The sequence below is a fragment of the Puma concolor genome, chromosome B4, assembly GCF_028749965.1.
Source record: "Puma concolor isolate L17-30 chromosome B4, mPumCon1.1.hap2, whole genome shotgun sequence".
NCBI lineage: Eukaryota > Metazoa > Chordata > Mammalia > Carnivora > Felidae > Puma > Puma concolor.
The window spans coordinates 78567-91580 of record NC_141673.1 but is presented as its reverse complement, the minus strand read 5'-3'; the positions used below and the strand labels follow the sequence as shown (position 1 = coordinate 91580).

At 55.0% G+C, this 13014-nt stretch overlaps 1 protein-coding gene across 5 annotated transcripts in view; it reads left to right on the top strand.

Annotated features, from left to right (window-relative positions):
* SHANK3 (SH3 and multiple ankyrin repeat domains 3) overlaps positions 1-13014 on the top strand; it is a 62914-nt gene that overhangs the window by 48698 nt on the left and 1202 nt on the right. For 2 of the 5 annotated variants that reach the window (XM_086711877.1, XM_086711878.1), the window contains one exon: positions 1-2538. In XM_086711877.1, the coding sequence (XP_086568003.1) occupies positions 1-592 (592 nt within the window). In that variant the 3' untranslated portion in view covers positions 593-2538. Of the gene's footprint in view, positions 2539-8039; positions 8144-8997; positions 9205-9406; positions 9691-12859; positions 13006-13014 lie in introns of those variants that run through there. The other 3 variants (XM_086711881.1, XM_086711882.1, XM_086711880.1) reach the window with 3 other exon arrangements.

The window sequence follows — 13014 nt, the reverse complement described above, 5'->3', positions numbered from 1 at the left end:
GCTCTTCAGCAGCCTCGGTGAGCTGAGCTCCATCTCAGCGCAGCGCAGCCCTGGGGGCCCGGGCGGCGGGGCCTCCTACCCGGTGCGGCCCGGCGGCCGCTACCCCGTGGCGCGGCGCGCCCCGAGCCCAGTGAAGCCCGCGTCGCTGGAGCGGGTGGAGGGGCTGGGGGCGGGCGCGGGGGGCGCGGGGCGGCCCTTCGGCCTCACGCCTCCCACCATCCTCAAGTCGTCCAGCCTCTCCATCCCGCACGAGCCGAAGGAGGTGCGCTTTGTGGTGCGCAGCGTGAGCGCACGCAGCCGCTCGCCCTCGCCGTCGCCGCTGCCCTCGCCAGCGCCTGGCCCCGGCCCCGGGGCCCCCGGCCCGCGCCGGCCCTTCCAACAAAAGCCGCTGCAGCTGTGGAGCAAGTTCGACGTGGGCGACTGGCTGGAGAGCATCCACTTGGGCGAGCACCGCGACCGCTTCGAGGACCACGAAATCGAGGGCGCGCACCTGCCGGCGCTCACCAAGGACGACTTCGTGGAGCTGGGCGTCACGCGCGTGGGCCACCGCATGAACATTGAGCGCGCGCTCAGGCAGCTGGACGGCAGCTGACGCCCCCTCCCCACGTCCCAGCCGCGCCCTGCCGGCAGGGCCCCCCACCCCCACCCCCGGGCCGCGGGCTCGGCCTGCCCCCCACAAAGGCGCCCGGGCCAGGAATGTTGCATGAATCGTCCTGTTTGCTGTTGCTCGGAGACTTGCCCTGTACATTGCTTAGTGCCCTCCCCGGCCGGCGAGTCCCACCCAGCACACGGTCAGGAAGGGCGAGGGCCAGGGGGGCTGGAGCGGGAGAGGGTTGGGGGTGGGGTGCTCCGGCCTGACCATCTCCCGCACAGCTCCTGGTGGCTACTCTCCCAGAGGGGGGGACCTAGTCCAGCATGCGAGGTCAGGACACACCTTGGTGACTCGGGGGGAGGGGGGAGACTTGGGGTTCTCGGTTGGGGGCCTAGGAGCCCCCCCCTGTTTTGCATATTTTAATCCACTCTATATTTGGAACGAGAAAAGGAACAAATATCTCTGTCCTTAATAGCTTCCCTTCCCCTCCCTTACAGTCCCCCCCCCCCCCCCCACTGGTTCCGCTGCTGCTGCCCAGTCTTCCATCTCTGGCCCCTCACTGCCACTGCCACCCCACATGGGGCGGGGGACGCTCCAGCTGGTCTGGGGTTGGCCAGGGTCCTAGTAGCCCGCCCTGGGGCCCCAGCTCGGCCCTCTCCCCTCGCTGAGCTATAGTGTGCCCCACCGACCCTTCAGGTGCTGTGTGGAGGAGGGGCGGCAGGCAGCGAGTCCTGCTGGGCACTAGCCAGGTCAGGTGGCCTGGGAGACCATTGCCCTGGGGAGGGGCAGGGCCCTGGCATCCGCCCCAGCCAAGTCCCTCACAGGGTCCCTTCCCAGGAGGGGTCTAGCCTCCTCCCCACACTGTTGGGCAACCACAGCAGAGAAGCCTCCCTGCCTCAGACCCCAAAGTCTCCTGTTCCTGCCCTGTGTGTGTGTGTGTGTGTGTGCGCGCGCACGCACGTGCGAGTGTGTGAAACTCTGGGTGCGGCTGAGTGCGTTGGAGCCCTGTGTGTGCCTGACTGGAGTGTGGTCCCAACGGGCAACTCTGGACTAGTGTGGGGGCTTCAGCAGTGTGCACAGGGTGCATGTATGGGTGTGTCCCTGTGAAAGCACCCCATTTCCACTTCCAAAGAAAGTCAGAGGCACCCTAGGACCTGCTGTTTGCCCAGCCCGTCCTTCCAGAGCCTCGTCTAGCCTGAGCGGGCCTCCTTGGTGAGGATCTGCTGCTTGGACAGGCTCCCAAGAGCCCTTGGAGGCAGTGCCCCGCCCCCCACTGGGCTTCTGGGGGGGTGGATCATAGAGGACCCCTAGAGTCAGGCCACCGCAAGCCCTGGGGAGAGGCAAAGACCCCAGAGGGCACCCCAGCCCCCCTTACTGTGACTCCTCACACTCAGCAATGACCTGTGGGGTGGGGGGCCCTGGGACGTTTTTAAACCTAGGGTTTGGAGTCTGGACTAAGCTCCATCCACGTCACTCACAAGTTTCTGTTTATATTTCTAGCTTTTTTTAATAAAAAAAAAAAAAAACAGAAAACTGAAGTTTTCACAGCCCAGGGGCCTGGCACGCCGGTCTGTGCCCGCCTGCCCCGCCCTGGCCCACCGGCCCCATTCCCTGGGCAGAGTCACACCCAGTAACCCTCTCACCGACAGACCAGGTCACACACAGCAGCAGTCACTGTAACAGACTGCCACATACACCCTCAGTCTCACACTCACCTGTGGGTTTTTGGTTCCGTTCAATTTGGGTTTTTAACTTTACAGGGTCAGTCCCGCTTCACCCCTCCTTTTGTATGGAGTTCCATCCGGGGGATTTCACCCCTGCTCCAGTCCTGAGGCCTCCTGACCCTGACGTTGTGATACACCCCACAGAGATCTATGTTTCTTATATTATTATTATTGATAATAATTATTATAATATTATTATGTAATAAATTTATAAGAAATGAAGCCGTCTCTCAGTTACCTGTTTGAGGAGGTATTGGGAGCACAAACTGCTGTCCCCTGAATGGGACGAACCTCAGCCTTGACATGAGCATTCGGCCACATGCACTAGTGACTCTCAGCCCTGTCTCAGTCTCCTTGTTGACCCCACGTCCCCATGCCAGGCTTCTCTTCGCATCTCTTCCGGACTCCTGCTGGGCCTCAGCTCATGCTTCCTGTCTGGAAGCTTTTCTCTCTGCCCACCAGCTCACTGAGTGTAGCCCTCCTGAGGTAGGAGTCCAGTTGTCCTCTGTCCCCCTGCCCCACCTCCCCCACTGTGTCCGTTTCTGAATTCTTTGAACCTTCTCATGTCTGTGCCTGCTGTCCTGCCCCCATGGCTACTGCCCTTGTCCGGGCTTTACAACCCCCCCCCCCACCCGAGCTGACAGTCATGTGAGCAGCTGGCTGCTACCAGCCAATGATGTGGCAAGGCTAGTGTGGCACCGGGTGGGGCATGGCCCACCCACAGGAAGGGCAGAGGCACCTTAAGGGTGGAAGAGAGGGTGAACAGTGTGGATGGATGGATATCTTCCCACAGAGTGGGCACAGGAGGCCCAGTGGGAGTTGGGAGAGGGCTCCTCAGGCATCAGTCACCTGACAGGGTCTTGGCAGGGGCAGTGCCTGCAGATCCTGGCCCCACTGGGTCAAGGTGGAGTGCAGATCTGACAGAGTAATAAACGTGGACCTTGACTTGGGTTATCGATGGTCAGGGGTGGGACCAGTGGGAGATACCACCGGCAGGTGTGAAGATCCCAGAGGGAGTGAAGTGGCTGGAAGACGGACAGACTCCAGTGTCTTCACCCAGAGGAGGTGGGGGCAGGCAGAGGTGCTTTGAGGGAGCAAGTGCAGGTCTGGCTGGCCTGGGAGGGAGGGTGAGGCCCCGTGAGGCTTGGACCTTGAGAGGCTTGCAGGCTATCTAGAAAGCCCCACAATTTCAAATTTTCAACTTTTTCAAAATTTTAGTTTTCATTTTCAAGTCAGAAACTGTGGTCAGCATACAGAAGAGGCCATGAAAGAAGTCAAGGAGTAAGGAACTGGGAGGGTCTAAATGTGGGGGCAGAGGTGGGACCCTGCCTGACTTGCTGTCTGCCTGAGCCAGGGTGTTGGGGGGCTGGTATCCTCTGCACGAGGAGCCCTGGGTCTCTCTGGGTCTGGGTCAGAGCTTGGGGTAAGTACAGCTTTTCAACAGAAGAGAGGAGGAGGAAGAGGAAGGCAACAAGCCTTCCATAGAAAGGGCATCACCCACTCTGGCTCCTAAGGGGTTTGGGGGAGAAAATGAATACCCCCCACCCTCATACCTCAGAAGACAAGTCAGAACCTTCAGTGCCTGTGAGAGCAGACATGGCAGAGGAAATCCTCTCTGCAAGTTGAGGACTAGGGGAGCTGCAGCCCCAAATGCTTTGGGGCAAAGACATTTTCACTCAGGGCTAGGGTCTCCTCATGACCTCAACATATCCTTTTGGGGGCCCTAAGCAACTCACCAACACTCTTTCTGGAGCCTGGAGAAGAGGCTGCAGCCCCAACTCTCCCTCACCCCAGCCACCACTGCCTGAGGTCCTGTGAACAACTTGGGCTGGACGGATGGACGTGTCTGCTCTGCAGAGGGTCTCGCTGGAGAATGGGTGGGGTGGGAACCTCAAGGGTTAGAGATAAGGGTGAGGAAAGATGAGGTAGGAGTTGGACTGGTCAGGGGAGCAGGGGTAGGAGTTCAGAAGTGAGGGGCAGGAATCAGGCTGCGGTAAGCAAGGGGGCATATGGGGGTGGGAAGGGAAGGAGGGAGGTGAGGTGGGGGGGGATGGGGAAGCCCTCATCCTGCTCCCTGTGCTGGGAGCTTCATCTTGGTTTGAGTTAAGCCTCTAGTAGCCATTGGGACCCCCTTTTTTTAAATAAAAATTTTTAATGTTTATTTATTTTGAGAGAGAGAGTGAGAGCGAGCAGAGGAGGGGCAGAGAGAGAGGGAGACACAGAATCCGAAGCAGACTCCAGGCTCCGAGCTGTCAGCACAGAACCTGATGTGGGGCTCGAACTCACGACCCATGAGATCATGACCTGAGCCAAAGTCAGATGCTTAACCGACTGAGCCACCCGGGCGCCCCTGGGATCCCTTCCTCTGGCCCCAGACTCCTACCGTCTGGTACCTTCCTGCCTCTCTCCCTTGTGCTTTGGAACAGCGTGGAGAAGTCACTCTTATTTGAGATGTTTGCTTCTTCCATTAGGGTTAATGACAGAATTAGACCTGGTAGGCCATGTTCCTATCCCTCATTACTGTGGCCATGGGGGCAGGTATGGACTGGCAGCCCCTTCTAAAATCAGGAGTGAGTGTTACTCTGTGGAGTCAGATAGTAGTTGCCCTCTAGAATCTAGACATTGGGCCTTCAACTTTGTTACTGCATAACCCTAAGTGTTTTGAAAAACTAGGTGCTACTTTTCATCTTGAATCTTATAACTAACATTTTCGTCATATGGTTAAATACTTGCAAAGGTTGTGATTTCTAGAAAATTGTACATATTAGCATTAAAGTTAATGTTGACATCATTCTGTTAAATGATTCTCATGGACCTAAATACCATATCAATTTTATACCCATCAAAATCCTATAAAAACACCTGAATAGGTGTTTTCTTAATAGTCAAAACTTCAGTGATCACTTGAATTCTTGCTGCAATGTCTTGAGGTATAATTCCAAAGCCTTTTTGGTTACTTTATCAGGCACAATCTGACACTTGGCTAAAATAAGCGAGGACTCCTAACACTCAGTAGGTGAATTGTAACTTAGGTTTGTGAAATAGGACTTCCTGAACTTCAGGTAGAGGAGGAGAGATCACCTGATATGAAGGCTTAAAAAAAAAAAAAAGAAAAGAAAAGAAACTTAAACACAGGAGCAGAGTCCTCCTGAAATCAGGTAGAAGAAATATGTTCTGTGACACTCAGGTCTGAGAAGAAATCCTAACAGTCGGGTAAAGTGCACAAGGGCCCTGAAACTCTCCTAGGAGAGATGACTCCCTACACTCAGGTAGAAAAGAGAGCGCCCCACTGACATGCAGGGGGCAGTGACAAAAATCTTGTGATACATAGTTGAATCATTCTGCCACTAATTGGGGGGATATGGCCTTGTCACTCCCTGCTAAACAAAGATAAGATGTCCTGGGCCAGTGTTAGAAGACGGAGGAGGAACAGGAAAGTATTCCCCAGAGAAGGCGCTTTAAGACTGGAAGACCAAGCAGGCCACTACATACTGTTTACTCTGAGTTTGTTTTTGTTAAGATTTAATTCTGAGTAAGCTCTACACCCAGCATGGGGCTTGAACTCACAACCCTGAGATCAAGAGTCACACGCTCTACTGACTGAGTCATCCAGGCACCCCTGTTTACAGAGTTTTATTCAGGTGGATTGGGCAGAGAATGACTGCATAGTTGAAAGATTTCATACGATGAGGCACGTGCAGAAGGGCAGTAGTGAGATTGCACCTAATGGACAGCGGACCTTTAATTAGCTCTTGTGTCACCACCTGTGCCTCAGCAAGGGGAAAGACTATGTTATCTCCAACAGATTCTTGGAGGAGGGGGTGAAAACAAGCCTTCCCCCATCCTGGCCTTGGCAGGCATTCCTAAGGTGTGTATATCAATCTCCAAGGTGCCCGGAACACGTAGCCCCAAGGGAGGTCACTGAGAAAACAGGAACAAGATGGAGGGCCAGAGATGGAGTCAGTATTGTCAGCAACCCTAACCCAGTAATAGGAGAGGGAAGATCTTCTGGCCTGCAAGAAGAGTAGACTTGGGGACACTCGTGTATAGAAAATGAGAGCTTCTTGACAATTGGGTAGTGAGATGAGATGTCCGGACAATTGTCTAGTGGAAACGAGACATCTGACAATTAGGGAGAAGAGATGGAAACACTGGACATGCAGGTAGGGAAGGCAAGGACTTGTTACACTCGAATAGGGAAGAGGAGACCCCTTGGTTGCTAAGAGAAAAGAGCTGGAACCTCCAGACATAGCAGAAGAGGTGAGTGACAAGATCTCCTGACTCTCAGGTGGAGGAGAGGTCCGGATGCCCTGGAAGGAGACAGAAAACCTTCAGGTAGTCAGAGAGTTGAGACAAGAATATCAGATATTTACAGAGCAAAGGAGACCTTGTGATATTCAGGTAGAGAAGATGAAAGCTCATGACTTTTAGGGAGGGAGGGACACTTCCTGGCAGCCAGGTGGAGGACATGAGAGTTTCTGGCAATTGAGCATGGCAGGCGAAACCTCAGGGCACTCACAGAGGTGAGATGTAGTTCCTGAGCCTCAGATAGGGGATATAGGACCTCTTGGTTCTCAGGTAGAGAAGATGCAACAAAGTGACACTCAGGCGGTCCAGACGAGGCCTTTGGCCTTGAGATGGAAGAAGAGAGACATCCTCACATTCAGGAAGAAGAGATGATAGCTCCTGATACTCTGGTAGGATGTTCAAGACCTGCTGGACATTCAGTTGAGGGGGATGTGACCTCCTGAAAGTTACATGAGATGAGAAGGTATGACATTCATATTTAGAGGAATAAAGATCATCTGGAAATCTGAAAACCCTTAATACTAAGGACACGAGGTGTCCTGACATTCGGGTGGGAGAGGTGCACCCTCCGGACGTTCAGATTGACTAGTGGAGAACTTACACTCAGGTCAAGGATGGGAGACTGCCCTTCATGCAGGTAGAGATGTGATCTCTCACACTCTTACAGAGGAGGTGAAACGTGTTAACACGCAGGTATGTGAGGTGAGCCTTTGTCAACCTCTGGTAGGTGAGACACAGTCTCCTGACAATCAGAAGAAATGAAACTTCCTGATATTCAGTTAAGTGTAATGAGAGTTCTTTACACTTAAGTATAGGAGACACACCTTGTTGCACATAGGTCCCGGAGGGGAGGCCTGGAGACACTCAGGTAGGAAACACCAGAGCTTGTGATACTCAGGAATGAATAGAAAGGTGGGCTTTGAAGTACTGAATTAAGGAAATTCAGAATGGCTCTCTGAAAAGTGTGCTGATAGCATGTACTTGGAAGAGGAAAGACAGTTTTCCCCACACAGTATTAAGGATCGATTAATCTGACCTGATTAACCTGACCCCTTGTAACCACTGACATGCGCCATCTTGACACAGAGGGACAGAGCTGCCCTTCAATCCATGTTTGGAACAGGAAATGTGCTTACAGCCTGCATGAGGGGCAGACCCTGAGCTTGCACAAAGCTAGAACCTCAGATGATATGGGACCTCAGAAGGGTAACTCGGAATGAAGATCCTGGCCTTGGGACAGAGGGAGGGGGCTGCACCCAGGAGTCAGGGGGAGCCCGAACAGGAAGTTGGGAACTCCTCTGAGCCTGAACCAGTTAAGGGAAAGGGCTCCTGCCTGGCCTGATGCCTGGGGGGTGGGGGTGGGAGGTCGCACTGCTGATTGGTCAGGAGGCCACAGGGCTTTGTGAAGTCGCTAGGGTTCCAGGCCAGGCTGGGGCAGGAGTATGGTGGAGATGCTGCCAACTGCCATCCTGCTGGTCTTGGCTGTGTCTGTGGTTGCCAAAGATAACGCCACGTGTGAGTAAGTGTCAGGGACACCTTTGGGGTGTGTGTGGAGAGTGTCTTCTGAATAGTAAGCCCCACCCAGACTCTCCGTCCAGGGCGAGGGAGGAGGCCAAGCGCGGGCCTTAGTCGTTCCTGGGTCTCACAGGTGTGACTTACACCCCCCACTCAGACCGTCCTTGTTCCCAGCTTCATCAGCCCATGGGCCCCAGGGCTGACCCCTGGGTTCCTGTGGCTCCCACAGCACAGACACTGGGACCTCTTCCTCACCTGGAGACTGGCCTCACTGCCTCTGGAACATCAAGTCTTACTTTTTAGGAGGCCTTTTATTCCCACAGATACTGAGGTGTCCCCACCTGTGTATGACTCCTAAGGCCCCAGGATACCATCACGCCATGCCTCTGGGATCCCCCCTCCAACTTAGACTCCTACAGCCTCCAAGATACCCCCAACTATTGTGGCCTCTCCCCAGCTCCCAGAATTCCTGTCCCTGGACCCCCGCGGCTCCCCATACTTGGGGCCACTGGACCTGCCCTGGCTACTCTGCCTCCTCTGCCACCACCCACCCCTGCCTTGCAGCCTCGACACCTCTAGCCTCCCCGTCTGCCTAGGGCTCTCCTACATTTCTAGGGCCCTTACCATCTGTCCTGCTTCCCGTGGCCCTTTCTTTCCCCCAAACCATTTCCTAGACGCTGTAGCTCCTGGCCTCACCACCACCCTGACAGCGCTTCTCCTCAGCATCGTCCCTCCTGGACTCTGCCTACTCTGGGCCACCCCACTTTCAGCAGACCCCTAGCCTTACCTCCCCCATTGTGCAGGTAGGACAGGCTGGACCTGTTCTCGGTTTGAACCATGCCCCTGGTCTCTCCTCAGTGGCCCCTGTGGGTTACGGTTCAGGCAGAACCCACAGGGGAGTGTCCGTATCGTCGGAGGAAAGGATGCGGCACTCGGGGCCTGGCCCTGGATGGTCAGCCTCCAGGTCTTCACTTCCCACAACAACCGAAGGTATCACGCGTGCGGAGGCACCCTGCTGAACTCCCACTGGTTGCTGACGGCTGCTCACTGCTTCGGGTCCAAAAAGTACGTGTGGGAACGCGTGGAGGGAGGTCTTCAGGAAGGCTGTTCTGGGGCAGGGACTTTCCCCAGAGCTCTCTGTGCAGTCTCCTGGGCCTAGTGGCGACCAGATCTTTGACAGGGGAGGGCTCTGAGGGTCACTATCACCAGAGGTTTCTGTCGAGCCAGTCCCTACTGAGGATAACCTGGCTTGCCTCTGTGCCCACAGAAAAGTATATGACTGGAGACTGATTTTTGGAGCAAGGGAAATTGTGTATGGGAGCGATAAACCAGTGAAGCCGCCTCAACAGGAGAGATATGTCGAGAAAATCATCATTCATGAGAAATACGTCCCCAGTTTAGAGTACAATGACATTGCTCTCTTGAAGATCACCCCTCCAGTTCCATGTGGGCAGTTCATCGGACCCGGCTGCCTGCCCCAATTTAGGGCAGGCCCACCCAGAGTCTCCCAGGCCTGCTGGGTGGCTGGCTGGGGATTCTTAAGAGAGAATGGTGAGTATGGAGGGGGCTCTCAAGGGGGGACACTGCTGGTCATTCTCTTGGTGGTCTCTGAGGGGAAGGGGTAATATGTGCTGCCTGGTGGAGTGACACCCAGACCCCACCAGAGTCCTGTAAGTAGGTTCCGTTTTATAGCTGGAGAAACTGTTCAAAGCCTCACAATTTATGACTAGTGTGGTCGCCGAAGGGAAGGCTGAACGCAGGCACAGGAGAACCTTGGTGCTCTTAGCACGGGGTCTAGCCTGTGTCTGTATCTGGGCCTGGAGCCCAGCTGCTGCATTCTGGAAGTGGGTGCTCCTGAAACTTGGAGAAGAGCTCTGGATACGGTTTTGTGGCTGTGGGCCAGTCCCTCTCCTCTCTGGCCCTCCATTTCCCCATCTGTGAATGGAAGGGGCCGGTCACGTGGTCTCAGAGCTCTGAGCCCCCTGAGCCCAGCCCTCCTGGTCCTGACCAGTGCACCTCTCCTCCCCACCCTTGGTGGTCACAATGCCAGAACCCACCCTGCCCTTTGGAGTTACTTCGTTTTCACTGTAGGAGAGGTTTTTTGCAGGTCAGCAGTGGGCAGCAAGGGTTTGGTCAGCAGGTTAGGCCTTTTGGGTTTCCAAAGGTGGTCTCATGGAAATCTTTACCCAGTCACACTGGGGATGTGAAACAAGACTGAAATCTCTTGTGTCCCTTGATAATGGAAAACCGAGGGTTCCCAATTCAAGGCACTGCAGTCGTTTGGAGTCAAAACTCAGGCTTTCCTGGTGACAGAACCTTGGTAGTTTCAGGGTGCTTCCTGGAACTCTTCTCTCTTTAAGCATTCATTTATTTATTTATTTTTTCAACGTTTATTTATTTTTGGGACAGAGAGAGACAGAGCATGAATGGGGGAGGGGCAGAGAGAGAGGGAGACACAGAATCGGAAACAGGCTCCAGGCTCCGAGCCATCAGCCCAGAGCCCGACGCGGGGCTCGAACTCCCGGACCGCGAGATCGTGACCTGGCTGAAGTCGGACGTTTAACCGACTGCGCCACCCAGGCGCCCCTGGAACTCTTCTCTCTTAAGGCTGGTTCCGCTCTCTGGCAGGTTTGCTGTCCGTTCTGTCCCTCAGGGAAGGGCTTCTCTTCCCAGGCACCCTTGCTTTCACTGGCCTCTGCTGGCCCGCGGCCTTCTCTCCCTGGCCCGGGGTGTCACACTCTGTCTGGCTGTTGATGTCCATGGCTCTGCCGTGGCCTCTAGAGCATTCTTTTTTTCCCACTCACCGGCCTACCCTGCTCTGCCCACCCACTTGGACGTGGGCACAGCATTCCGGGGTTCTTGCCATCCCTGGGGGGACTGATCTCAGGGTTCCCATCTGCACCCCCACCCCCCACCCTCACCTTTGCTATCCTTTCACTCAAAAGGATTCTAGGCTCCCAGCTACACCCTGGACATCATGCAAAGTCTCTTTTGTTCTAGAATTCCCCTCAACGTAATGGGTTTCCTATTATTTTTTGGTGAACACTCCCCCACCGCCAAGGCCAAGTCTTAAAGAAATCTCCAGCCTCCAAAGTTCTGTGACATTCCTTCAGACCTTTCTTTTTCTATGTCCTCCTTGAACCCATACGCTCTGGGGCTGAAAGAGCATTTTGGGGGTGGTCTTCCTTTTCTACCGAATTTTGAATGCTTGCAGACCTTTTTAGCATTTTTCCTGTAAAGCCAAGGTGTCGGGATTGAGAACCCCCTTTCTGTTTCAGGACACCTGGCTCTTGACAATGAAACTTGTGGCTGTCCAGACTCTGTAGGCTGTGCCATAGATTTAAAAGGTCACCTCAGGGGTGCCTGGGTGGCTCAGTCAGTTAAGCGTCCGACTTCGGCTCAGGTCATGATCTCACGGTTTGTGAGTTCAAGCCCCACGTCAGGCTCTGTGCTGACAGCTCGGAGCCTGGAGCCTGCTTCAGATTCTGTGCCTCCTTCTCTCTCTGCCTCTCCCCCACTTGTGCTCTGTCTCTCTCTCTCTCTCAAAATTAAGTAAAAACTGTAAAAAAAAAAAAAAAAAAAAGCTCACCTTAAATGAGCAGGCTTCTTGTGGCAATTTCAGTGTCACCCCTGTCTCAGGGACGGGGCACATACAACACTCTCACTGCTGCTTAGATGGTATGCAAAGCTGAGCTAAAGGGACCCAAAACATGTTCAAAGCCACAGAGACGCACATTCAGCTGTTTTCCGGGTGCCTACTGTGTGTCTTGCTCTCCCCCCCGCCCCCCCCCCCTTGCTGCACATGGCTCTGGCTTCACGTTGGCCTGCATCGCCATGTTCCAGGTCTGACTGCCACCTCGCCACCTGTATGCAGGCAATTTCAGACTCCCCCGCCAGGCGGTGGCTGGGCTGTGGGTGATGCTGTAGGGGGGCCCTTCTGTTTGCGGGGGCCACTGGTGAAGGGGGAATGGCTGCACCTATTCTTGAGCTCTGTCTAAGCCAGATGCGAGGTTGGCTGATTGAGGCATCGCCTGGGCTGGACCTTCCTTAGCCCGAAGGTCATGATGGAGCATCTGGGGCTGTAAAGGAAGTTCTGACTTGGCTTCAGGTCATTCCAAACACCGGCACCCCTGACAGGTCTGTCTGTGTGTGGACACGACCCCACAGCTCTTCCCTTTATAGAATCTCCTCAAAGCAGAAGGGAGGCACGCGGGAGGGACTCCTCCCGTCCACAGCTGAGCAGAGGCATCCCGGGTGAAAAGCAGGGAGGGTGACCCAGAGCTGTGCTATGGGGGATGAGATGTGTGTCTTGGGCTTAAGTGTAGAGGAAAACCTTGGTCTGAATCCCGGCCTCACCACTTCCCTGCCAGGACGAAGTGGAGGAAAGGCGAGTCACAGCGCTCCACGCAGGGAGTTGCTGTGGGCTGTAAATGAGGTGACACACTCTGGCTGTTAATCTGCCCTCAGCACACACAGCCCTGGAGCCGCATCTGCATCTACCGACTTCACACGCCCACCTCCACCCCACACCCCGCCTGCTCTTCTCCTCAGGGTTATGTGAGGAGAGGCCAGGGGCATTCGCTCCCACGGGTTTAATGGTTTTATTTCATGGGTTTAATCAGAGCATTTGGGGGCGGTGGGGTTCTGTGGGGGGACGGGGCAGGGCTTTCCCAGCACACGTCTGTGCTCGCTGACCACTGAGCCAGGCGCCTGGCTGCAGCCTACAGGACGTCACCTACACTGCAGGAGGCACGCGTGAACCTCATCGATCTCGACTTATGTAACTCCACCCAGTGGTACAACGGGCGCATCCGGTCCACCAACGTGTGCGCGGGGTACCCTGAAGGCAAGATTGACACCTGCCAGGTAACTCCC